The sequence below is a fragment of the Varanus komodoensis genome, unplaced genomic scaffold (assembly GCF_004798865.1).
Source record: "Varanus komodoensis strain SLA01 unplaced genomic scaffold, ASM479886v1 scaffold76, whole genome shotgun sequence".
NCBI lineage: Eukaryota > Metazoa > Chordata > Lepidosauria > Squamata > Varanidae > Varanus > Varanus komodoensis.
In genome coordinates this window covers 2,629,255-2,654,944 of record NW_025336429.1, presented here as the reverse complement: position 1 = coordinate 2,654,944, position 25,690 = coordinate 2,629,255, and the positions used below count along the sequence as shown (strand labels likewise).

The 25,690-nt window shown below is 48.3% G+C and overlaps 2 protein-coding genes across 3 annotated transcripts; one reads left to right on the top strand and one right to left on the bottom strand.

Moving 5' to 3' along the window:
* Positions 1 to 1,918: 1,918 nt before the first annotated feature.
* On the top strand, positions 1,919 to 8,709 carry LOC123035098 (zinc finger protein 232-like). Of its 2 annotated transcripts, none has more exons than XM_044452973.1 (4): positions 1,919 to 2,537; positions 3,547 to 3,658; positions 4,371 to 4,796; positions 7,446 to 8,709. In XM_044452973.1, the coding sequence occupies exons 1-4, from the start codon at positions 1,947 to 1,949 to the stop codon at positions 8,090 to 8,092; spliced, it is 1,776 nt and encodes a 591-aa protein (XP_044308908.1). In that variant the 5' UTR covers positions 1,919 to 1,946; the 3' UTR covers positions 8,093 to 8,709. The 2 variants fall into 2 exon arrangements, with proteins under 2 accessions (XP_044308908.1, XP_044308907.1); XM_044452972.1 differs by having other exon boundaries at positions 7,443 to 8,709.
* A 7,320-nt stretch (positions 8,710 to 16,029) lies between these two features.
* On the bottom strand, positions 16,030 to 21,570 carry LOC123035071 (zinc finger protein 396-like). Its single transcript, XM_044452911.1, has 3 exons — positions 20,797 to 21,570; positions 18,736 to 18,865; positions 16,030 to 17,516 (listed from the first exon to the last, which is right to left on the bottom strand). Exons 1-3 carry the CDS (start codon positions 21,568 to 21,570, stop codon positions 17,065 to 17,067), a joined length of 1,356 nt encoding a protein of 451 aa, XP_044308846.1. The 3' UTR covers positions 16,030 to 17,064.
* Positions 21,571 to 25,690: the final 4,120 nt, after the last annotated feature.

The window sequence follows — 25,690 nt, the reverse complement described above, 5'->3', positions numbered from 1 at the left end:
CACAAAACCCTTTTGACATCTAAAATGAAGATAACACTGCATATATCTGCATATTTTTACCTTTATGCTATGTAGAAAAAAACTAGTGTGTTGCATTTATTAAATCAGTGAAAGATTCTTTTATATAATCTCCATCTGTGAACGGCTTCCCGTGCCTGACTATTTCCTGAGCGGCCACAAACCTAGCATATGTAGTTGAATTTGCAGACTTAATCCACTTCTTGAAATGATTTTTGCTCAGATCAACCTTCCGCATCAGTTCCGAAATGGCTTTTTCTCTCTCATCTCCGTCCGGATATTTTTCAGCAAAGGCTGTGTGTTTATTCTGGAAATGTCTTGCAACATTCGACTTTTTGTTGCTTGCCAATTTCTCACCACATATTAAGCATACTGGTAAACCAGTCTCATCAGCAGTGAAAGCCAATGAATCTGCCCACGTACCATTACATGTTCTGTTTTCTTCTGAAACTTTTCTTTTCTTGGATTTATCCATGGCTGGCCTACCGGGGGTCGAAAAGCTCAATTAATCGTATGCTGGCGGGTGTCACACATTGGCGGTTATGACGCATATTTTGAGCGACAGGGAGCCGCAGCAGTGGCATGAAAGAGCCACATGCAGCTCCGGAGCCGCGGGTTGCTGACCCCTGGTCTATACCAAGGACTTTGCAGGATTTCAGGCCAGATCTTTTCCTAAACCTGTCTGCAGATGGTGGGGATTGAACCTGGAGCCTCATGTATCCAAAACACATTCTCTACCACTGAACTGTTGTCTGTCAGCTAAAAAGTAAGGTTCAAGTCCTCATGGTTCCAAACAGAGGACTGGATTCAATTGGAACAGGAGATATTCCAATACTGAGTCAGGCCAGGGATCCCTCTAACTATTTAGGGTCTCAGCTGCGAGTCCTTTCAAGCCTTACCTAGAAAGGTCAGAAATCCAATCTGGACCTTCTAAAATCACAGGAAGGGATATGCCCCTTCCTGTGTTTTTCTGGCTCCTTCCTAAGGCAAGCTGTGAATTATCATAACCCTTCTCTAACTTGTACTTCAGATTGTAGGAATACAACTCCCATCAACCCCAATTAGCATGGTCCATGGACAGGGACCATGGGAGCTGTAATTCTGAACATCCAACAGGGCCCACACTGGGAAAATTTAAAAAAAGATACGACAGATAGAATTCTGTATAAGAAAAGAAAAGATGGCAGGTAAGAAAACATTGCTATTTTTTATTTTATTTTATTTTATTTTATTTTATTTTATTTTATTTTATTTTATTTGAATTAGTTTGCGGTCATCTCTATGGCTGGGTCCTTCTCAAGTCAAATCACTCCTAAAGCAGATGCAGTAAAAATCACACATTCCATGCAGATCCGTAAAAGCAGAGGCCAATAAAAATCCACAAAAACAGACATTACTGATAAAAAGCCACGCAAACTGAGTTTATAAATACAACTAGCGGCCCAAATTGTGGTGGAAAGCCTTGCGAAACTGGTGGATCTCCTCGGCTTTCCCAGGGACTTGCAAAGAAGGGGCATGACGAACCCCTGGTGGAAGCCGATTCCGGAAGTATGGGGTCACCCCAGGAAGGGCTGCGCCCCCTTGCTCACCCATCTGATCTTTTGCTTTATTGGCTCCTTCCAGAGATGTCGCTCTGTCTGCTTGGATGACTGAAGGGTGAACTCCACACAGTTATATACTCCGAAGCAACATGCTTTCCTTTCGACTGGCTCAAACCATCTGACCCGTCCATCCTGTGCCGAAAGCTAGTGAGGCCTAGTGCCATGTGGTCCCCGTCACCCTAGGAGGAGATGTCAGCCAGGAAGAAGCGAGCAGCCAAAGTTGGTCTCCTCTGTGTTGAGTCCGTGGAGGAAGAAGGGCTGAAAAACGGGGGGAAGACCCGCCCTCTTGCGCAGGACGGGGCAGCTGGAGAGTTCGCGCCGTGGGCCATGCCGACGCAGGCGGGATCGGGCACCGAGGAGGAACCGGCCCGGAACGGGGAAGCCCAGTGGCGGGATTTCGTGAAGGTGGTGCACCCCCGTCCCTGGGAGGGCCCGGCGCTGCCGAAGATGATGCGATGGGAAGTCAGCAGGTCTGCCCTGGTCCCTTCCGAAAGCCCGGCCGATTTCGGCAGCGGGCCGGACGTGATCGGGCTCCTGCCAGGCCGCAGCAGTGCAACCCCGGAGGTCTCTTGCGGCCAGGAGACGGGAGACAGCGACGAAGCGAGCACGGAGGCCCCGAACAGGGCTGGCATGGAGGCGCGACGCCAGCGCTTCCGCCTGTTCCGCTACCAGGAGGCCGAGGGCCCGCGGGAGGCTTTCGAGCAGCTGCACGACCTTTGCTGCCAGTGGCTCATGCCGGAGAGGTGCACGAAGGAGCAGGTCCTGGAGCTGCTCATCCTGGAGCAGTTTCTCGCTGTCCTTCCCCCGGACATGCAAAACTGGGTCAGGGAAGCTGTCCCAGATTCTTGTTACCAAGCGGTAGCCCTCGCCGAGGAATTCCTGCTAAGGCAGCAAGAGGCCGAGGGTTGGGAGGGACGGGTGAGTTGAGCACCGGGGTGGTGTTGGACTGGGAACCTGGGAGACCCGGGATCAAGTGCCCGCCTGGCCATGGTGCTCACTGGGCGTCTTTGGGCCAGTCACTCCCTCTCATCCCTGCCTACCTCACAGGGTTGTTGTTGTGAGGATAAAATGGCGCCAGCTAGGCCATCTTGGGTTCCTCACAAGAGGAAAAAAGTGGGCTATAAATGCAATGTAATAAGACTACCGTATTTCTCTGAAAATAAGACCGGCTCTTATATTAATTTTTGCTCCAAAAGACGCATTAGGGCTTATTTTCAGGCTTACGAAAGCCGTAAGATTCTTGCCCCAAGAGTCCCCCATGATCCCTTTCTTGTACTCGACGGAATAGCTCTTTCTTTTTGCACCCGTCTTGCATGTTGCATCCATGCATTAAGTGCATCCATTACAACACACGACGTATTGACGTTATTTGTGTGTTGTGTCTGTACTCCGATTGGTCATTTGGCAATAAGTCTTGAATCCATCTGTTTACATAGGTGTTTACCTCTCGGCCAAAGGCACCTGCTTTGGTATTTACAAATACTTAATTATCATGTATATTACCATTTATTTGAAGTATTAATGTCAATAATATTCATTCAGATTTAATTATATATTAACATGATTATTTTATAATTCAGTATGTCCATCGTGTGTTGCAACGGACATACTACAGTGTTTCCCCATCCGTCTGGCTGACAGTCTTAACTGGGGCTTATTTTTGGGGTAGGGCTTATATTACGAGCATCCTGAAAAATCATGCTGGGGCTTATCTTCTGGTTAGGTCTTATTTTCAGGGAAACATGGTAATAATTGAAAAGCAAAGAGGGTGGCAGTGCTGGTGCTGAAGACTGCAGCCTGGCAAGTAGTCTAAGGATAATTTTTAAATGAGTATGTGATAAGAACCTGTGGGGGGTGAAGTAGCTCCATCACTGTGTCGTTCTCCACTCCGGCCTGCTTCTAACGACACGCTCTTTTGCTGTGCTAGCCATTTGAGACGTCTGCAGAAGCGGCTGTGGGCTTTTCCAAAGCAGATCAGGTGTACTCGGAGCGCTACAGGGTGGTCAAGCAGGAGCGTGGCCAGGAGGCCAGCGTGCCGGGTATGACATCTTTATTGTCCCTTCTGCTTTTGATGTTCAGGTTGTGGGCGCCAGTTCTTACACAGCCAGCATAGTGTTGCCCATGGCTGAGGAAGAGCTACAGATTCCTGGAGGAATTGGCTCTCCATGGTGCTAGTCCTCATGGCCATGTGCTGGGACGTGTGCCTCTGTGGATCAGTTGCTGGGAAACATGGGTGGGAAGGTGCTGTTGCACTCAGGTCCTGCTTGGGGGATCTTGTGGGGCCAACTGGGTGACTTTGGGACAGTCGCAGACTCTCAGCCCAGCCTACCTCACTGGGTTGTTTTGGGAATAAGATTGAGAAAAGAAAGAGCAAGAGAATGATGTAAGCTGCTTTGAAAGCATTGTAAGAAAAAGTGGGATATAAATCTAATAAATAAGCCATGGTCATCCAAGGAAATCATAGAACAAACTATTGTTTCTTATCATGGTTTATAAAGACCAAATGTACTTGGTGAAATACTGAAACTGGGTTTGGACAACACAACAGATGACAAGCCGTGCTTTTTCCCCCCCGCATGGTTTGTGTCATTTGAATCTGGCCATGGATATTTCTAGCACAACCATCTTGAATGTGGGGAAAGCCGTTTCAGTGCTTGCATTTAACAAGAGCCCATTTTAGTCCACTTCCTTTTTCTCTCTCTTGAGTTTCTTTTCTCTGCACCTTCCTTACTGCATTTCCTCTTGATCCAGATGGCAAAGACCTTGCCACTGAGCATGATCCAGCAAGAACAGAACTGGAAGTAAGCTCTGTGGATCCAGATAAGCCAGAAGACTCTGCAGAAAGGCCAGTGAAAAACTGGGGAAATCGATCGGTTGCTGATTCTTGGAATGACCTTTCTGAAATCACAATCCCACCCCTGGAGATGAGAAAGAAGAATGCAAATGCAGCTCTCAGGACAAGCCAGACCCAGAAACTAGGTCTTCACAGACATCAGAGAATCAACACAGGGCCGAACCTGCATATTTGCACAGAATGTGGGCAGAGCTTCACACGGAAAGCCAACCTCTTCCGGCACCAGCAACTCCACACAGGCCAGAAGCTGCACCTGTGTACAATCTGCGGGAGAAGCTTCACTCGGAGAGAAAATCTTATGAGACACCTGAGAATTCACACAGGTGAGCAGTTGCAGGAAAGGTGGTCAGTCCTCCAGCAGGCAAGGGCAGCATCCAGTGTTCATCCAGAGGTTTTGACATGCAGATACTCTGGCCTGTAAGCCCCGGGATCCCACACCGTTGGCTATGCTGGCTGGTGAGGAAAAGCGTTGTAGGCCAGTTCATCTGGAGGGCTGGAAGCTGCCCAAAACTGCCCTTGGGAAAGATGAACATCCTGTGTCAAATCACATGTGTCAAAGAAAATGGACGTCTAGCAGCCTTCCCAACTTGGTGCCCTCCAGATGTTTTGGACTTGAGCTCCCATCAGCCCCAGCCTCCATTGCCAGTGGTCAGGAACGCTTGGGAGTCTTGACTGAAAGATCGAAGACTCATCCATCGTCTTTGCATTATTGAGTTATTTAGAGGAAGGCCCCTGGGGGGGCTGTAGTTCCCCCCTGCTTACTGGAAGGTCCTCGATTCAATCTCTGGTTTTATTAAAGGATCTCGGGTGGCACGTAATGGGGAAAATAAAACACGCACCCGCTTTATATGTAGAAGGCCTCTGGTTCAGACCCTGCTATTTCCGGGAGGGGCTGGGTTGAGTCCATGCTGGCAGTACCAAGCTAGGTGGGCCAGTGGGCCAAATTTGTGGAGGACTCCTGTGGGGGAATATTCGGAGGTCTGGCCCTCGCAACCTCTGCCTGAAGGAACCCCCAGCGGCTTCTGTGGTCCTCCCCCATTTTGTTCTCACAACAGCCCTGTGAGGTAGGTTATGCCGAGAGTTAGTGATTGGCCCAAGCAGGGACTAGAACCTAGATCTGAATCTCAGCCCAGTGCTCTAACCACTATGCTACATTTGCTCTCAATTTTAAGAGCCTGGGACTAGGACTCAGGCGATCTGGGTTCGAGTCCCTGCTCAGCCATGGAGCCAACTGGGTGACTTTGGGCCAGTCACAGACTCTCAGCCCAACCTACCTCACAGGGTTGTCGTTGTGAGGATAAGATGGAGGAGGAGAATGATGTAAGCTGCCTTGAGCCCTTTGTAGGAAAAAGGCAGGATATAAATTGAAAAAAATAATAAATAAAAATAATAACGACTCCCCAATAGAACCAAGTTAGTTGCCTCTACCTGAAGCTTCATTAGTCATCTCAATATAGAATGCACTCATGGTTTGACTTCCTGGGTGGACCCCGGGGGATGGTGGAGGACAGGAGAGCCTGGAGGAATGTTGTTCATGGGGCCGCGATGGGTCGGGCATGACTTTGCGACTAACAGCAACATGGTTTGACTTACTTGACTTGGGGCCATTTTGACAGCTTGCTGGCTTGCTTATTTATTTATTTAAACATTTCTATCCCGTCCTACCCGAGAAAAACATCTCAGGATGGCTTACATTTTTTTAAACAATAACAACAAGTAATAACAAAAATTATATCAATTCATAACAACAACAAGTAATCTCCGTAAACAGCAAAAACATAATCTCAGCAAAGTCCAAATCAAAATCAGAAGCAAAGGCCAAAACCAAGACAAAAAGTTTTTTATTTATTTTCCGATTTCTATCCTGCCTTTTTCCTACAAAGGGTTCAAGGCAGCTTACATCTCCTCCTCCATCGTATCCCCACAACAACAACCCTGTGAGGTAGATTGGGCTGAGAGTCCGTGACTGGCCCAAAGTCACCCAGTTGGCTCCATGGCCAAGCAGGGACTAGAACCCAGATCGTCTGAGTCTCAGTCCCATGCTCTTAACCATTAATTGGGGAGGGGTGTAAGGTTACCCACCTTCTTTTGAAGTGCCATTTCTCCCCTTTGCTGCCTTATGCATAGGCTGTTTGTTCAATAAAGACACCACGGGTTATCCCCAGCAACCTCATTTTCCCTCATACACCCATATTGAATTGGGTGCCCATTTGGCTCCAATTTGACAATGTACTTTTAGCCAAGTGTTGCCAGGAACCTGACAAAGCAAAGATGGGTTGATGAGGATGATGTAGATGAGGATGATTATACATTTCTATACCACCTGTAGCCAAAGAATCTCTGGGGGATTCACAACATTTAAATCGCCCATCCAGATTTCAACCAGGCCCAGTCCTGCTTAGATTCCAGGATTAGGCAGGATCACGCACTTCAGGCTATACGGAAGCCATTTATAAAAAAATTCTCAAGCAATAAAGCAGAACGCAATTAAAATATAAAGAATCATTTTAAAAAACCTATTTTAAAATCAAGTTATACAAAACCATTGTGGCCGCTTGTTTAGATAAGGATGCTTTCAGCAGGTTTCAGAAAGAAGCCATGTTGACATCTAGCAGACCAAAACTGGCAGGGATTTCTACAGTGAGGGGAGCCAACACAGTGAAGGCCCTGCTGTAAATTGACCTGCTCCATGTGGAACCACATCTGATGAGATGGGAAAAGGTGCTGTCTCAGATAAGCCTCTTCTAAGGCCCAGTTACTGGCATTCAGAGTATTAAAGTAAAACGTAGTGGCATTTTGACCGTATCAAAATAGGGATGTGGCCCATACGGCTTCTGTGCAATAGTCTGGCTCTCTGATTGAAGGAGTTTCGGTACCCCCACCATGGAGAATGGCTAGTAGACAAAATCCTGCTTCCGTGCGGGTTCACACAGGGCACAGTTTCCTTACATTTCTTCCCTTTATTCTAGCAGATAATGGGTGGATGATTCAGAATGAGGAGGGGAAACTTCGGGCACCATTAGAAGGAATGGAAGTAGCTGAGCTAGAGAACCAAGATGGCCGGACACGGCAGGAGAGATGCGAAGCGGAGAACTGGAGGGATAAATCCCTGGAAGACGAGGAGGGTTCCTGCTTCGAAATCGCAATCCCGCAAAAAGTCTGTGAAGGTTTGAGGAGGAGTACATGCCCCGTTTGTGGGAAAAGCTTCACTCGTAAAGCGACCCTTAATAGACATCAAAGGATAGTACATGCAGGCGAGAACCTGTTTACATGTTCAGATTGCGGGAACACGTTCATTGAGCCCTTGTTGGAACACAGAACTGGCAACCCAGAAACTCACCCAAGGAAGGATTTACATCAGTGTGCGAAATGCAAGGAGAAAAATGCTCTAAACCCAAGTCTCAATATCTGTGAAAGCATCCATAGAGAAAAGAAACTTTTCAAGTGTTTGGACTGCGACCGAAACTTTAGCTGCCACTCACACCTTCTTAGGCACCAGAGAATCCACACTGGAGAGAAACCATATTTGTGCCTGGCCTGTGGGAAGAGTTTCCGCCAAACAGCGCATCTTGTTAAGCATCAGAGGACGCACGGGAATCAGGCACGCTTTGTCTGGTGAATGCGACGGAGGAGAAGACTTCTCCTGGACAGTAGACCTTATTTACATATCGGCAGACCCATGGAGGGAAGAAAGATGCACTCACAGATGATTTATCCGTCTTTCCAAACTCAACCAAGTGTGTGGAGTACAGTTCCCAGCATCCTCCAGACAGCTGCTTTGCATTCAGAAAATCTTAGGTTCGATACAGAGTGTATCCAGCTAAAAGGATCTGGGTTAAGAAACGCTTCCTTCTGCTCAGGGAAGGGAATGGGCAACATTTGCAGAAGAATCCCCAGTCTCTGGTGGCTGGGTGAATAACTTATGCAGGCCAGATTAGGGCCCAAAGTTTTAGACTGTCCACCATGTCACAGAAAGCTAGTGTACATCTAGTTTTTTAAGAGAGTCCCATGGTGTGTCAAGAAGAAATCATTTTGAGGGTGTGTGTTCTGAGTGTGGTAAATAATTCCGTGGTCCAGAGGAGCCCAGCATCGGAAACATAAACTGGTCACACCGGTTTGCTTCCAGTTAGAGTTTGTCAACTAGAACGTTTAAGGACTATTTACCTATGGTGCAAGGAGACAAAATCCAGGCAATTAGGAAGCAACGTTTAAAATTAATTTTTGCCCCGATCCTGTTCAGCATGTCAGCGTGCTAAAAATGAGTGTTTGAAAGGAGGCAAATAAAATATTTTCAGTTCCATACATTGCCAAATTAATCCCAGCGTTCCACTGATGCTAATGACAATGTTACTCTCTTGAGCTGAATATGCGGTCTCTTCAGTGCTTTCACTTCTTTCTCAGAATTACTTGGGGTTTTCCTTCTTCAGATCTGTTTTTCTTTGTTCTGCTCCCAAGGGGTGCATTGAAAGGAGAAATCCATTGTTTCAAGAAGTTAATGCAAGTATAGGCAGTCCCTGGATTATGAACAAGTTCCATTCCTGAGAAATGGATAATCATCTTTAAGTCGAATTTGTATGTAGGAGGGATCACGTAAAGTTGGTCTTCCACCTTTGTGAGGGTTAGGGTAAAGGACCCCCATGAAAATGGAAAAATTGTGCATATATCTAGCCCTGCTGCTAACCCATCATTGCCTCCTCTTTGCAGCAAGGAAATGCCAAAGAGATTTCCTTCTCTGGATGGGCAGGGCATGCTTTGGAAGACTTCCTCTCTATCCTTCCATTTCCTCTCTCTATGGTGATGCTTTGGAGGCTTCCCTCTCTCCCCTTTCACTTCCTCTCTATGGTGATGATCATTTTCTGCGTTTTTTAAAATCAATAGGCTGTATGGCAGTTTGTTCATAAGTACGGATTGCTTGTTTGTAACTCAGATGTTTGTAATTCAGGGACCTCCTGTAACTTTGCATGAGAGTGGCTTATGTTTGTGACATAGTAATACGCATGGATTTATTTATTAATTCTAGCCTTTGTCAGAATGGCCCCCAGAAAAAAACATAGCAATGCATCAAGGGAAGTTTTTCTTACCAAGTCACAGTGGCCCCATAACCAGGAAAGATAGGAAGGTCAGGTATACATTTTGTCTTTTTTTAAAAAATATGACAAATAGGATCTATTTTTGCAAACAATTCAGAAACTCCAGCAAGTATCAGTTCTTACTGATATCAATTGCTACTCCATGAGCTCAGAGCAGCATAACTTACTAAACTTTCAAGTTGAAGATACACCTAGAGGTCATCTAGTTCAACCCACTGCTCATCACAGCATAAGAAGAGTTGTGTGGGATCAGACCAAGGGTCCATCCAGTCCAGCATTCCAGTCATGCAGTGGCCAACCAGCCGCATGTGGAAAATTTGCAGGTAGGACATGAGGGCGACAGCCCATGTCTCCCATCCACTTATATAGCTAGGCACACTGCCTCTGATACTGGAGCTGGGATATGGTCATGAGGACTAGTAGCATGGATAGGCTTCTCTTGGAATTTCTCCAGTCCCCTTCAAGAGTTGTTCAGGTGACATGGCCCTTACTACATCTTGCAGCTGCAAATTCCATAGTTAAGCTCCACACTGTCCTGACTCTCCCACCGTGCAGCTTCATGGGTTGGCCCCTTTGGTTCCAATATTATGAGAAAGGGAGAAAAGTACATCTCTGCCCACTTTCTTCACACCATGCGTCATGTTGCATATTTCCCCCTCACTTGTCTTTTCTTGAAGCTCAACAGTCCCGCTGCCGGTCCTTGAAAAGCCATTTCTCCAGTCCCTTGAACAGCCCAGTAGCCTTTCTGGCACATTTTCCCAGTTCTACAATTATCCATCTGGAGGTGTAACAAGCAATATTGCACACAATACTGTGTGCGGTATTTTAAGTGTGGTTTGTATAAGGGCATTAAAATACGGGCAGTGTTATTGTGACGCCCATCAGCCCTCCCTGCCAGGTGGTCACAGTTTTGGTACCTCCAGCAAAGGGGGAACTTTGAAGCAGCCCGTTCGGAACTGCTGCGTTGGCTGACAGTTTAACTCAGAGCCCAACTTGAGCTGCTGGTTTCGATCTCCAACTCAAGTGCTGCTTATCTGAGCCCTGGGACCTCGGGTGCTAGTGACGATCTACATGGCAAATTCTGCAGTGCAGGCCACGCACTATGCAGGTCTATCTCGCTGGAGAACTAAGTGTTCTGGCTCGGCCTTGAATGGCTAGTTCAGCTTCACAAAACTCAAGCAGAGGCAAAAACTGCTAGAAGTATTCTGGTGACCGATCGACACAGCTACCTGCATTTTTGGGACTTTCCTCGGAGGTGTTGCTGGGGATGCGTGAGAAATTGGTTTTGGGAGTGGGAATCCAATGGATCAGCTGCTCAGACTCCAGCCTGCTTTCCCATGGCCCCGAGTCTGGCTTCCTGCTGAGCGTACTAAGCTTTTTCACATGTGCCTGCCATGAAGAGTCCGTGTGAGCACCGTCCCTCTGTTCACTTCAGTTTTGGCCACTGCGATGAACGAGACATGAAGAAGGCTCCCATTCGCCCAACTGGAGTTGCAAGAGTGTTTGCGAGTTTCCTTTGGGCTCGGCTCACTTTCTAAGACGGCCGAGAACAAAAGGAAAACTACAAACTGAAGAGGGGCAGATTCCTGGGAACTTCATTGCCACCCTGGGTGTAGCCACTGGGACTGTGGCAAATTCATTTCTTCCCCAGGTAAGTCTGAGGGCTGCAGCTGAGCTCACAGGAAGTCACGTAGCATCCAAGTCCCTGTTCAAAAAAACCCTAGTTCTTCCTGTGAGCTCCGAGGAAGGTCCTTGTTTCAGGAACGTTTTATTCGCATTGGTGTCTTCTGTTGTAGCCTTGCCACAATGGAATGCCCTGCCATTCAGACCCCTCATTTTAAAATTATTATTTATTATTACAATTATATACTGCTCAATAGCAAAAAGCCTCTCTTTCTCCCTGCTATCCTTAATGCTTCACCCAGACTAGTGCTACAATGCCCTCTTGTTCTCCCGTCACGCAACCTTTTGGCTACATAAACAACGGCACTCTCCGTTGCATTACGAAGATGTCGATAATAAAGAAGCTGATGGGTACCATGCAGCGGTTGCATGAAAAGATCTCTCAGGGCCTGATTCATCCACCGGTGTATTTCTGGAACATATTGTGATAAATATATTTAAATAAATGGATCTTTTGCAAGGATATGATAGCTTTTGTCAAGGACATTTCGTTTCCTTTATGATGTTCTATTTTACCCAGTAGCCAAAGTCCTCTGGGCAGTTTCAAATAACTGCACAACAGCGTAGTATAAAACTGTTTATGAATAAAAATACAACAGAATTTTGCATGTCAAGCTATGTTGTCAAATGCTTGGCTGTAATGGGAAATCTTAATGGGCTTTGGCAGTGCTGGTCCCAGGCAGAGCTTGGTGGGGAGCAACAGATGGGAAGCCACGACCAAGAAGACCCTCTGCTTATTCACCACACCCTGAACCTGCCTTGGAGGAGAGGCTCAGATGAAGTGCATGGGAGAGTTCATAACAGAAAAGGTGTTCCTGAGCATGCAAAGAGCACCCTCCTTGCCATCCTCTCAAGACCCAGCCTAAGAGCCCTGCTGCAGGATTAGACCAAAGGTCCATCAGGTTCAGTATCGTATTTCCTTGCAGGGCCAACAAAACATCTTTGGGAAGTCCAAAAACCAGACACAAGGGCAAACATTTCTCTCCTACAGTGGCTTCCCAGAACTAGAATGTGAAGATTTGGAGGTTTCATCCAGTTATCATGGATGATACACTGGGGAAGAGCTGTAACTCATGGTAGAGTCCTTGCTTTGCATGCAAAGGGTCTGAAGTTCCATCCCCAGAATCTCTGGGCAAGGCATTGTCTTCAAGGTGTTTGCAGACTGATTTATAATTTGCTTTAGAATTTTTCCAGGGATAAATTATCAGGACAGTGGGACTGGTTGCCTAGAGAGGTCGTGGGCTCTCCCATACTAGAGACATTCAAGGGGAAACTGGACAGGCATCTGAGTGGGATGGTGTAAATTGGTGTCCTGCATCAGCAGGGGGTTGGACCCCATGGCCTTCTTGGCTCCTTTCAACTCTGCTATTCTGTGATTATTCTGTGGGACAGAAGAGGAAAGGAACAACCAAAGAAGAGATGGATCAACTCCATCAAGGAAGCCCCAGTCTTGAGTTTACAAGAGCTGAACCAGGCCAGGATATTTTGGTGGGCTCCCATTCATAGGGACACCACAAGTCAGAGACGAATCGACAGCACAAAACAGCAGCTAGTCCTCATGACTTTATGCAACTGCTCATATCAGAGATGTTGGGAAAATTCAGACAAATCCTGGCAGAAAAAGGTTGCTTATATGTGCCTGCACCCATTTCTCAGAAAGCACCTGAATTCCGGGCCAGCTTACTGTTTAGCCTTTGCTGCCACTTTTAAGAAGTGGGGCCTGATGGCTTCCCAAGAAGCTGCCAGGGCCGCTGCTCTGCTGATTGCAGGAGCCGATACGGCTGCCAGGGGAACAGCTTTGCAGTCACCCCCCCTTTGCATGTGGGGACTCAGGATAATCCCTGTGCCTCTGTTCATCCCCTACACTCAAACACCATTGCACTGAGCCGCCTCTACACACCCCTCCCCCTCTTCAGACTGTGATCCCTTTATTTCGACTTCAACTGCCCAGCTGCTGGACCCATGTGCCTCAGAATCTATAAAACACTCTGTATATGTTCTAGAAGCTTAGAGTGGGCAGTGAGAACCACTACCGGGTAGCTTGCTGTCCTAAGTAACTGCAGGGATCTTGAGGGCTCTTTCAATAAACCGCTGAGGTTCAAGGCGAAAGGGCTCTTTCTCGGCTGAACCCAGGTATCCTGTCTCGCGGAGCCAATATGCCTGTGTACACCAGCAGCTGGGGAGCATGGGTCAGCGTGCACTCGCGCCTTGCTTGTGGGCTCGCTGAGATCTGATGTGCTTGCTCCTCACAGATGCCGCGCGCATTTACCCGGGGCGAGCCCTGTGGCGGGCAGAGGGCTTACTCCCGAGCAGGGGCGCCAGCGCCCGCCTCACGGGGCATCAGCCTTTGCCCCCAGCGCCGGCGAGGCGGCACCGGGGAAGGCGAGGCGGGAGAGAGACAGGGAGCCGCCGCCCGCTGCTCCTCCAAGGGTTAAGACCACAGAGGCGCGCTGCCCGGAAAGGCCCGCGAAGGAACGAGCGAAGGAAGCGGAGCGGAAAGCGGCGCCTCCGCCCCGCGAGGGCTCCGCTTGGGCCGGCGGCGGCCGCACGTGGGAAACCGCGAGAGGAAGCGCGGCGGGGATTGCTAGCCGGGGGACTCCCAGGGTGTTGCCCAGCCCCGGCCCCGACCTTGCCTCCCTCGCCCAGCCATTGGGGGTGAGGCGCCCGGCTGCGGAATGGCTGAGCCGGCTTCGGCAAGGCGCTAGTGCTCAGCGAGGCGTGCGGGTTTGTTATGGGAGGCTGGGGAGGGGGTGCGAAGAACTGGGTTGTTCGAGACAAGCGCTGACTGAAACACAGAGATCCTCAGGAGAAATGTAGGAGGTAAATGCCTCTATTTATCTGCCAACTCAATTGAGCAGCGTTATACATCTTATCCAGCTCCGCAAGGCATGATCCGGGCAGAAAAAGCCTGTCTAAAACGTGTTGGATTTCATTTTATTTATTGTACAGTGGTACCTTGGCTCACGAACTTTATCCGTTCCACCTCTCTGGTCATGACCCAATTTGGTTGTGAGCCAAGTCAAATTTCCCTATAAGGGTCAATGTAAATAAGGTTATTCCGTTCTGCAACTATTTTTTTTTTTTTTTACTCACAAAAATTTGAAGCAAAGTGACAAAGAACAGCAAAGATTGTAGCCATCTCTCTCCCCCTCCCCGCCAGCGATCATGCAGGGGGGTGGGGGGAGACAGGCGCAATCATGGGTGCACTGGTGGGGAGGTGGGTGCAGGGGCACTCGGGCAGGGAAGGTGGGTGCGCTCGCGATTGTCGCCTGATGCAGAGTTTGTGCCCTGGGGCAAAATTTTTATGAAATTTCTGTTCGCGACCTGATTTGGTCGTGAACTGAGGCGTTCGTGAGCCGAGGTACCACTGTATTTTATAGCCTGCCTTTTTTCCTGTTAAGGAACTCGAGACGTCCTCTCAAGTCTTCTTAGAGCAACAACAACCCTGCGAGGTAGGTTGGGCTGAAAGACTGTGATTGGCCCAAAGTCACCCAGAGTGGGGACTGGATCCCAGATCTGAGTCCCAGTTCCCCTCTCTTAACCGCTACCCCACACTGACTCTCTAATCCACACATTTAGGATTGTGCTCTAAGTGAATGCCACATAAAATTTAAATTCCTCAAAAAATACATTATGAAGCTCACTTCAGGCCAGTCACTCACTCTCAGGCTAATCTACCTCACAGAGTTAAGAGCGCAAGAAAAACCACCCTGGATCCAGCCAAGGGTCCATCCAGGTGAGCACTTGACTAACACAGTGGCAAACGACTGTCCATAGGATTGCTCAGCCCAGATGGGAGCAACACTTCTGTCCTTTCCAAACATCACAGGAACCAGAGGTAGCCATGAGGACTAGTACCCCTTGAAATCCTTTTCCATGAATATATCCACCCCCTTTTAAAGCCAACCAAATTGATGGCCATCACTACATTTTACGGATGTGAGTTCCATAAAATTTCACTCCATGCTGGGTGCAGAAGTCCCTCCTTGGATCTGCCCTGAATCTCCCACGCATCAGCTTCAGGGGATGACCCCTTTGGATTCTGGGATTATGGGGAAAAATGTCCTCTCCACTTTGTCCCCACCAAGTTGAACTCCTTTCTCCTGCCTCCCCATTCTCACCTTTTTTCTAAGCTGTTCTAAAGATAAAACAGGAGAAGGGGAAACCTGTAAGCCGACTTGAAGTCCTTGCAAGAGGAAAAACACTTAGGGCATGAATGTCATAAAGAGATAAATAAATATACACACTTGATTTTAAAACTAGATACTGCCAGCTCTTCTCTTTTGTGATAATTGTGATTAATGGGAGTATGAAAGTGATGGACCGTCAGCCACCATGCCTGAAATTCAATCCCAAGATGCACTGTTCCCTGCCTACCTCACCTGCCTCTTTTGCATTGGTCCACACATGCAGCCTGGACCCTGGAGCATCCCTGGGACGTTTTATCAGGAAGGATGGGATAAACATGTTTTTAATAATAATCTTCTGCAGTTGCCACTCTGTCCAAAGGACTCTGTAGTAATAGCATACCAGGACAGTGGAAACCACAGTCCTGGGTTTGGGCAACACAACAAGCCATGGCAGTATGGAGAAACCATAGAACAAACCATTGTTTCCTATCATGGTTTCTAAAGACCAAACTTACCATGATGAAAGACCATGATGAGGTTGAAACAACACAACAGACCAACAGTGGTAAGAAACCTACCATGGCTTGTCATGCTGTCTGAACTGGGCCTCCATCTCTCTCTCTCATATACACACTTCCCCCAAGCTTTTCAAAAGCCTCAGTGGAGTTTTGGTTCTGGGAGATGGGAAATGATCTCCAGTTGGAGAGAATGAAGGAAAGCTCACCAGCCAGATAGGAACTTCATGCAGGCCATGTCAGAGGTCAATTATCCCTGCATTAAGCTGTTATGGTTAGCAAGCAGGATCTGCAACAAAATCAGGATACTCAGGATTCTAGGCACTCCTTCCCAGCTCCCCAATTCTGTCCCCCAGTAATTCAGCCAAAAGCAGCCCAGCAAAAATCAAGCATGGGCATAGAATTATTTTACTTTTTACTTTTTCCCTTCCCCTAACAAAGGGAGACTTCTGCAAATCTTGGGAACTTCTGCTGATATCTTCTTCTTGTGATCATGTAATTCTGTTTGGGCTTCAAAATGGAGGGAATGATGCCTGTAACTGCTGTCCTCATGAGTTGCATCATCACACAGAAGCGAGTCCTACAGCTGCCAGCACATCCCCAGACAGCAGGTGTGTCCATCTAAACATGCATAGCAATGTGCTTTTACTCCTCTTAAATGGAAATACCAGGGCTTGGATCTGAGAAATTATCCTTCCAAATTCTGTGCTGTTACCACACTACCCTTCAGCGTTTCCCTTGTCCTGAACCACATGTTTGATTTAATGTATAAAGGAAATGAAAAGATTTCTTCATATCTGTGTAACCAGGGGAATTTGTGCTCCACACAAAATCAAATTCTGTACTGATGCACAGAATGATAATTGTCAAAAAGAAAAACAAATAAATCACACCCAGGAAAATCCCTACATCCCTTCCTCACTTTGCATATTGTTATGCTTTTTTGCTAATCGGTGGCAGAGGAAAAGAATCGATGTGGAGCCCTAAACCCGCATCTTGTCCTGATGGCCATCAATCTTGTTTGAGACTGTGATTTTTCTGCATTTCAGGCAGTGTTTTCCAAGGTTCAGTTCAGCACCCTACATCACATTCTGCACTGGGTGCTATTGCGCTGGACCTGCCCAGAAGGGCCATTCCTCTTCCACAGGTGCGTCAGGAAGGCGAGAAGCTGCATCAGCTGCAATTGAAGCGGGTCTTCCGATGCCGGATGAGTTGAAGGCTCTGGTTGAAGCTTTTCCCACAGTCCGAGCACTTGTAAGGCTTCTCTCCTGTGTGGATTCGCTGATGCCTTATCAGGTTTGTGGCCTGGTTGAACCTTTCCCCACAGTATGAGCATCCGTAGGGCTTTTCCCCCGTGTGTGTTCTCCAGTGCCTCTTCAAGTTCGAGTTGTAGCTGAAGCTCTTCCCGCACATGTTGCAAATTTTTCTGCTTTTGGCCTTCCAGGCCCGTGGTGGGTCTGCGATTCTGCGGCTCTCGCTGCCTCGGGAGGAGGCGGATCCCTCCTGCACCCGCTCTGCACCTTTTGCCTCGGGGAAATTCAGTCCCCCTTGGCTCGTGAGATTTACGATCCGCTCTCCTGGCTTTACTCTTTCTGATGACACCGTTTCCGCCACATCTGCAGTGCCTGGAATAAAAAAGAAAAGAATGAGCTAGTCCCTGGAGTGAAGCCGCCTGGCACCTGGCACGGTGACTGGGATTCAACCCATTTTGAAAGGGGTCGCGTTCCCCAGCTTGGGAGCGCTGCTGGATCCTGCCCCAATGGCAGGCCACCTTTCTGGATCCACAGACACATGCAACCGTTCTTTTGGGGATGTGGTCACATGTGGACACGCTTTTCAGAGCAGGTGTCCTGTGCTTTCTGGACTCAGTTCAAGGTGCTAGTTTTAACTTTTAGAGCCCAACACAGAAGAGGGCCTCGCTTTCTAAGGGACCCCTGCCTCTTTATAAACCTGCCTGTGTACCAAGATTTGCAGGGGAGGTTCTTTTGAGTGTCACATCTGTTTGTCGGGCGTGAATGAAAGGCGGTTTGGGGCATTTCCTCCAAATGATAGAATGCTCTCTCTCCTCAAGAATTCCAACTGGCCCCCAAGTCTCTTGTTTTTTTAGAAAGGGCTTTTAGAAACACACAAGTCCTCAATCTGGCCTTTAAAAAACGTGTTGCTTTACTGTTTTGATTTTGTTTCCTGTTTTTCATGCTCCTGTTCTGCTTGAGCTTTCTGCTTCACGGATTTCTCCGACCCCCCTTTAAAGTCGTCCAAATGGGTGGCCATCACTACTTCTTGTGGAAGTGAATTTTGTAGTTTCATCAGGGATGTGCAAAGAAATCTTTCCCAAATCACTCACCAATTGGCTTCATGGGACGAACCCTCTCCTCTCTCGCTTTGCTCACCTCTTCTCTGAGCTTCTCAGTCTTGGATTATATTAGTCAATAAGCTCCTTCTCCAAGACACTGTAAGCTTTCCTCACAGGGGAATTTCTGCAGCCCTGTGATAATTTCACCTGCTGTTTTCTGCACCTTTTCCAGCTCCACCGTATCCTTTTTCAGTTGCAGCAGCCAGAAATGTACACTATGTTCTAAGTGGTTTCTACTGCACAGATGTATATGAAGACATTAGAGTGGCAGATTTATTTCAATTCTGCAGGTGACCTCGAGCCAAGCACACACAAATGTTTTATCCGTGTAACATCCCTCGTAGGCGTGTTGTGAGAGTAAAACATTTGTGGGAGGGAACAGAGAGATCCGTAATTGTGGTTTTCCACTGCTTGGAGGAAAGGCGGGATAAATACAGGACAAGAAAGCAAATACGATGAAAGGGTTTCATGAGGAGGGCTAGAGGTCTTACCCAGAGAATTACCAACAGCTCCTTTTCCCTCTGGTTTGATTTCCCCGCCTGGATTCTTCTGCAGACGTTCGGAAGGAAGCCCTTCACCGGCAGGGAAATTCACTGTCACGATGTGGAAAATCACAGGCACCTGAAGAACAAAAAGCCGAGTCCAGAGGTCATTTAATTATTATGTTTATATAATAAAATATATAAACGAGGGTGGACAATCTAGTGCAGCATTTTGCACACACCATGGCCAGCCAGCTGCCCAGAGCAGGATGCAAGAGCACCCTCCCACCCATGCTCCCCAGCAACTGGTGTACACAGGCCTGCTGCCTCTGATTCTGCTGGTAGCCCATGGTCATGAGGACTAGCACCTGTTGCTTATTTAAGAGCATCTTCTGTTCCCACACTGGGCAAGCAGCTGCCCACAGGAAACCCGCAGGACGACAGCACCCTCCTGCCCATGTTCCCCAGCAACAGGTGGACCCAGGTAGGGATGAGAGAGGAATCCATCTGGGGATGGGAGTTCCTTAGATTCTCCGGGCTCGGCTCCCTGGACGCCAGTCCAACTGCAGCAGCCCAGAGTCCCTGGTTAGCGTGCCCAGCGTTCGCGGGATGCTTGCTAAGAATCACATGCCCCACGCGGCACAGCCGCACCCCCTTCCCCCAGAGGGGCGACTGGCACTCTGCTTGCAGCTCCCCACCTCCACTTCCAGCAGCCACTTCTGACCGGGGGGCGGGGGGCTGCCCCAACCAGTTGTGGATTTACTCAGCTCACTCTGCAGGCCAGGCCAGGCGTGAGAGGAAGCCTACAGATGCCAGAAGAACACTCTCTGAAAGGATTCGTCCAAACCCTGCACCTAGACCTCTGATACGGGGAAGTCTCCATCACCTGAAGCATCCCAGAGTCCATGAGGGAGCTTTCCCAATGTACCATTGCTACCAGGCTTGCCCTCTATGGGAGCACCCCAATACAGAGTGTAATACAAGGATAATGCAGCCATTAGACTTCCTGTTTTTGCAGGGAGGGAGGGAGACAGGGCGACATTAGAGGAATGGGCTTTGTGTGAACGGTTGTTGACAAGTCAACATAATCCCGGCTTGAGGCCAAATGAGAGGACTGAAGGCACCTATTATTATTATTATTATTATTATTATTATTATTATTATTATTATAACATTTCTATGCCGCCCCTTGCCGAAACCTCGGGGCGGCTTACAACATGATAAAATACATTGAAATACAATAGTACATAATAAATTACTATTAAATATAAAAATACAAAAAATACATTGATTTACAAATACGAAATTAAAATTATCAGTATAAAATAAAAATATAGGAGGAGAAAGAGAAGGAAGAAGAAGTTGCCCAGGCCAGATCATATGTTTTAACAATTGAAATGATGTTTAAATAAAAAGGTCTTTACCTGGCGCCGAAAAACCAGTAACGACCTAGAACCGGTTTTGAATCTGAATAAAAGTACCAAAGTGTATTATGAACCGCAGTAAATGCAAAAGCTTGGGTGCATGATGTTTATTGTTATTTTTAGTTGTAATTTTAGTTACAGTTTTAGTTGTAATTTAGTTTTAATTGTTTATTATCAGTTAAGTTGTAGATGCTAGTATTATTGATCTATTTTGATATGTATTGTATCTCAACTGTATGGATTTATGTTCTGTAAAAAAAAATACGGGGTTAAAAAACAAGTAAATGCAAAAGCATCAGAATGGTATGAATTACCAAGAGATAATCAGTGGACATGAGGGGTAGGAAGTCTTTGGGAAAAGAAAAGATTCTTTAAGCAAAGCGCCTGGAGTGGGGAGACTTACTGATGTATCAAACATGTACCAGGAATGCTGGCTTCTGACGTAGGGCATATAATGCATGCTTTTGGCAAATTATTGAGACGCTGCTTTTTCTACAGTGCACTAGAACAGAGCTTGTTTGGCTCATAGTCTTGTCACTGGACATTATCTGGCTCGGTTCTGGGGCCCACTCGGGCTGACTGCCCCTGTTCTCCAACTGTTTTTCAGTAACACCACGAACAGGAAAGCTTCCCCTACCGGCCTCACCTGCCTCTCGGCTTCCAGTCGCTTCAGCAAGAAATCCTCCGCCAGGGCCACGGCCTGGGAGCAGGTCTCGGGACAGCTTCCCTTCACCCAGCTCTGCGTCTCCGGGGGCAGGATGGCCAGGAACTGCTCCAGGATCAGCAGGTCCAGGATCTGCTCCTTGCTGCGCCGCTCCGGCTTCAGCCACTGGCGGCAGAGGTACCAGAGGCGGCTGCAGGCCTCGCGGGGGCCCTCGGCCTCCTGGTAGCGGAACCGCCGGAAGCGCTGCCGCTGCCGCTCTGTGCTCTCCTCCTGCTCAGCCGTCTCCTCCACCTTTTCAGAGCCGCCCTGCTCTCCTCCATCCTCGTGCGTCTTTCTCCACAGCCCAGGCGAGGGGGTGGTCCCCTTCCCTTCAGCCGGCCGCTTTCTGGCTCCCTCCGTCGGGGGTAGGAAGACCTGAGTATCGCCTCGCGGCACCGTCTCAAACACTGGAGGATTTCCCCAGCCAGGGTGGGACGACTGCACTGTCTTGAGGAACTCCTGCCACTGGGCCTCCCAGTGCTCCGATAAGCCCCTCTCGGGATCCTGTTTCTTCTGCTGCGTCGGCCATTTTAGATACTCCCCGATGGTCCCCACCTGGACGACACGAGGGGCATCGCCTGCTCTCACCGCTCCCTCTGCCACATGGGATCCCGCTGACTCCGGCTCCTCCATTTTGATTGCCGTCTTCACGCCTGGTTCTAGTGTAGGCCGAGGCACCTGACCCAGGGCAGACGCGTCCCCCTGCTTCCCAGCCATTTCCTCTCCAAGGGGACTTCTTTTTTGACAAAGCAGGAAGGGTTCGGGCAAGCAGTTTTAGGCAAATTTTGGCACAAGTCTGTCCTAGAGGATCAGTGGAGCTTGCTTAGCAACTCATCTCTCTAGGGGAACTTGGGCAGTGCACAAAGCAATTGTCTTTTCCCATCCTTCAAGAAACATTTCTCTCTGCAAGGAAAGAAAGACAAACTTGTGTAAGAGCCTTGGACCAAAGGGACCTGAGGGGCCACATTTCCTCATAGGATCTGGCTGGTACATCGAGAAGTTAGGAACTTTCTGTCCGTCCTGCTAATATCTAACATGTGCTTTTTTTGGGTCCAGCATTAGGGTCTTCCCTGCAGTTCTGTGGAATTGCACCGTGTTTCCATTCCATCAGCCTCCCGTTCTGCTTTTTCTCTGGTGCGATTTAGCTGAGCTTTTGTAATGATGAAGCTGCTTGTAGTTTTAATCCCGTGGCTGATTTTTTTAAAAAGTTGCTACCTCTCATGGTGAACGCGGGAGGTGAGAGGGCCAACAGAATAGGAGACAAAATTGGGCCACTGAAAAACAAGTGGGAGGTGATATTTTAAAGACAAACACCGAAATAGGAAAAACAAAGAAATTAAAAAGAAAAAAAAACAGTCCAATGAGACCTGAAGATGTTCAGTAGCCACAAATCAGTAAAAAGCAAAAACGGACACGGAATGGGAAGAGTGGTGTGAAACCCTGAGCTGAAACATTTCTGTTTGGAAGAAGGATATGCAGCAATAATTGGTTGGAGGTGTCACTCGTACATAAAGATGAGAAAGGAAGCAGGGTGTTCTAACAGATGAGCTCCATTTTTCCTTTTCCTACCCCATCATCTTTTCCTTGTATGTCATGACTTTGGTGAGACTAAGCCTGTGGGCAGACAGTTTCTATAAGTTGCACGTAAGCTGCCTTTTAGGTTGAGGCATAGGATAAAACACTTTAAACAAACTGGATCTCCCTGTATTTCTCCATTAGTAACCACTGATAAATCAGATAATCTCTTATGTGGCTGCTTAAAGAAGAAATATACTTAACTGAGCCAGTCACATCAAGTCCTAAGCTGATCTCAAAGGGATCTAAAAATAATTTAGTTTTGGCCAAATTGTGTCTAAAGCGCTGGGTGCATCTGAAACATATACACACAGGAATTTCCACTAAATTGGCACCTGGGTGTATCCTGTCTAATCTGTATATGTTAACAGATTATATAATTAATTGAAGTTATGTAAGTCTCAGTAAAAAGCTGATATAGGTTACTGAGCACTGGACATGTAGGGCATAAAAAGAGCCCTTCTGGATCAGACTCAGGGTGCATCCAGGATTGTGTTCACACATTACCCAGCTGATCCAGTGGGAACTCCCCTCCCCAAGCAAGACATGAGGGCAACCGCAACCCCTGACCCATGTTGCCCAGCAACTGGTGTACCTGGGCCTCTGTCACTGGAGGTGGCAGATCCATGAGAACTAGTTTTATTTTTTTATTTATTTTTCGATTTATATCCTGCCTTTTTCCTACAAAGGGCTCAAGGCAGCTTACATCATCTCTCCTCCTCTCATCTCATCCCCACAACAACAACCCTGTGGGGTAGGTTGGGCTGAGAGTCTGTGACTGGCCCAAAGTCACCCAGTTGGCTCCATGGCTGAGCGGGGACTAGAACCCGGATCGCCTGAGTCCCAGGCCCTTGCTCTTAACCACTACACCACACTGGCTCTCTTAATTGCCTGCATGAATTTGTCTCAGCCCCTTTTAAAGCCATCCGTATTGGTGCCCCTCACAACATCACGTGGCACTGAGTTCCACAGATTAATTCTGCTCTGCCTGAAAAAGCCCTTCCTACTCCTGATGCATTGGGAAGGTGGTGCTGGAGGAGAAAGACAAAAAGCGGGGCATTGATTACATTGGACCAGGATTTTCCCTGGAAGCAAAAATGACAAAACGGAAGCTGTAACACTTGGGGCGTGTCTATTAGGCTGGACATGCACATGGTGGGCGTGTCGTGAGTGGAGCCGGCTGGAGCCGGGGGTCAGACTAGATGGCCCGGGAGACCCCTTCTGACTCGCTCTGTTTCTATGTTTCTGTGAGAAGGCGAGACTTCCTGGAGAAGACCATCAAGCTGAGGAAAGTCAGAGGCAGAAGACAAAAGGGAAGACCAAAGAGGAGATGGGTGGACTCCACAAAGGAAGCCGCTGCCTGGAATTTAGAAGAGCTGAGCAGGGCTGCCATGCATGGAAAGGCCGTTTGCAGGGCTTTCTTTCGTGGGGTCACCATAAGTCAGAGTCGACTTGCCAGTTCATCACAGCAACAAACTCTCGGTCCTGAATCTCCCACTATTCATCTTGATGGGATGATCCCTTTTGAGTTCCAGAACGATGAGAGAGGGAGCAAAATACTTCCCCATCGGGCATAATTCTGTACACCTTTCTCATGTCTCACCTTCTCTTTTTCTAAACTAAATCATTACAGCTGTTGAAATCTTTTCCTTCTAGGGAGCTGCTCCAGCCCATTCATCATTTTTGTTACCTTTCCTGCACCTTTCCCTTTTTAAATCTAGCGACTCCCTCCCTCCCTCCCTCCCTCTCATCCGTTTCAGAGAACACAGCAAGCACTTCAAACGGATCTTCATATCCATAAGGACTAGCGCCTCCCCCCCCCCCCCAACGCGTTTTCTCAAGGTACTTATCCCTCCCTGCACTTGGGTTCGTGTTACAACACGGACTGCACACAGACACACACCCCTGCTGGATGCTGCCCGCGGGGCTTGCGCAACCCTCACAAGGACGAGCTCTTTAGCGGATGCCCCCATTTGCCCTCCAACAAGCACCCAGATTTCCTTCCACGCCCCCCCACGCACCGCGCCCCCCCCCCCGGGACTTACTGCTGCTTCCCACGCACCAGCCCCCCGTCCGGCGCCTCCGCAAGCCCCACGTTTCCCGGGGGCGGCACAGGAAGAAGCGGCTCGCTGTTGGGGGCCCCCTCCAGGCACGCCCCCGCCCACATTTTGGATCTCCGCTTTCTCTTCCTTTCTAGGAGCCTGAGCTCGGTGCCTCCCGGCCGCGCTCGCCCTCCCCTCTCTGGTCCCGCCATGGTTAAGGCCACGGAGGTCTCCTTCCTAGAGAGGAGGGAGCGAGCCGGTGGGGAGGGGGCGTCCATGCCGAATGCGGGTGTTGGTAGCGCAGGCGCACTCGCGCGGCCAGGCTTTGCATTTATTCCGCAGGGCGATGGCATTGGGCGCGGGTGATTTCAGGGTGCGGGAGTGGGGCAAGGAGGCGCTTCTTCGGAGAGGCTGCAATCTGGGGAATGGGTGGTCAGAGAGAAATTAATGCATCACCCAGTTTTTGACCCCCCCCCCCGCCACGTGCCTAACTACAAATGTTCCTAACAACAAATAGCAACTTTCTTACAGCATTGCGGAGATAGGCTAGGGGAAGGCCTGACATCAGTCTAAATTTATGCCGGGCGTGGGGGGGGGGCGGGTTACCCAAAAGTGATGGGCACCACTTAATTGGTTTCCAGGCCCTCTAAAGACAGCACTGTCAGATGCTTCTTTCTTTTTAAACATGGTTTTTTTGCTAAAAAGTGGGTGTACCAGAGCCTTGGGTTTAGAAGAGCTGAGCAGGGCTGCCATGGATCTGCCAAATACAGGGCTGTATTTTAGAGAGCTTTTCTGCATAGGGTCTCCATAAGTCGGAGGCAACTTGATGCACATAACAAGAAGAACAACATTTCTATTGTATTTTATGCACTGCTCTAAACCACCCAGAAAGCTTCAGCTATTGGACAGCATCGAGATGATGATGATGATGATGATGATGATGAAAAAGAAGATCTTTCTATGCCTCTTCCTCCTTCCCTTTCACTCCAAAGGGCCACACTTGAGACAGCTAAGAAGAATGCAGAGGTATCTCCACTTTTCTCCTTCTATATGTTGGATACCCATAAGCCCCTGAGTTTCACAGGCATCCCCTTGTATTAAACCATTATTAAATCATTAAACATCACTCTAGTAGTCACCAGAGCATCTGGGAGACCTTGGTTCAAATCCTCCAATATTGCCATGAAGTTTACTGGGTGGCTTTGGACCCACTTAGCAGC

Excerpts from the sequence above, each read along its gene's own strand:
- LOC123035098 (XM_044452972.1), top strand. The coding sequence starts at position 1,947 with ATGCCGACGCAGGCGGGATCGGGCACCGAGGAGGAACCGGCCCGGAAC. Across the intron at positions 2,538-3,546 it reads CCGAGGGTTGGGAGGGACGG|CCATTTGAGACGTCTGCAGA; the intron begins GTGAGTTGAGCA and ends TTGCTGTGCTAG. Across the intron at positions 4,797-7,442 it reads ACACCTGAGAATTCACACAG|CAGATAATGGGTGGATGATT; the intron begins GTGAGCAGTTGC and ends CCTTTATTCTAG.
- LOC123035071 (XM_044452911.1), bottom strand. The coding sequence starts at position 21,570 with ATGGCTGGGAAGCAGGGGGACGCGTCTGCCCTGGGTCAGGTGCCTCGG. Across the intron at positions 18,866-20,796 it reads GACTGGAAGCCGAGAGGCAG|GTGCCTGTGATTTTCCACAT; the intron begins GTGAGGCCGGTA and ends TTTGTTCTTCAG. Across the intron at positions 17,517-18,735 it reads AGCTGTTGGTAATTCTCTGG|GCACTGCAGATGTGGCGGAA; the intron begins GTAAGACCTCTA and ends TTTTTATTCCAG.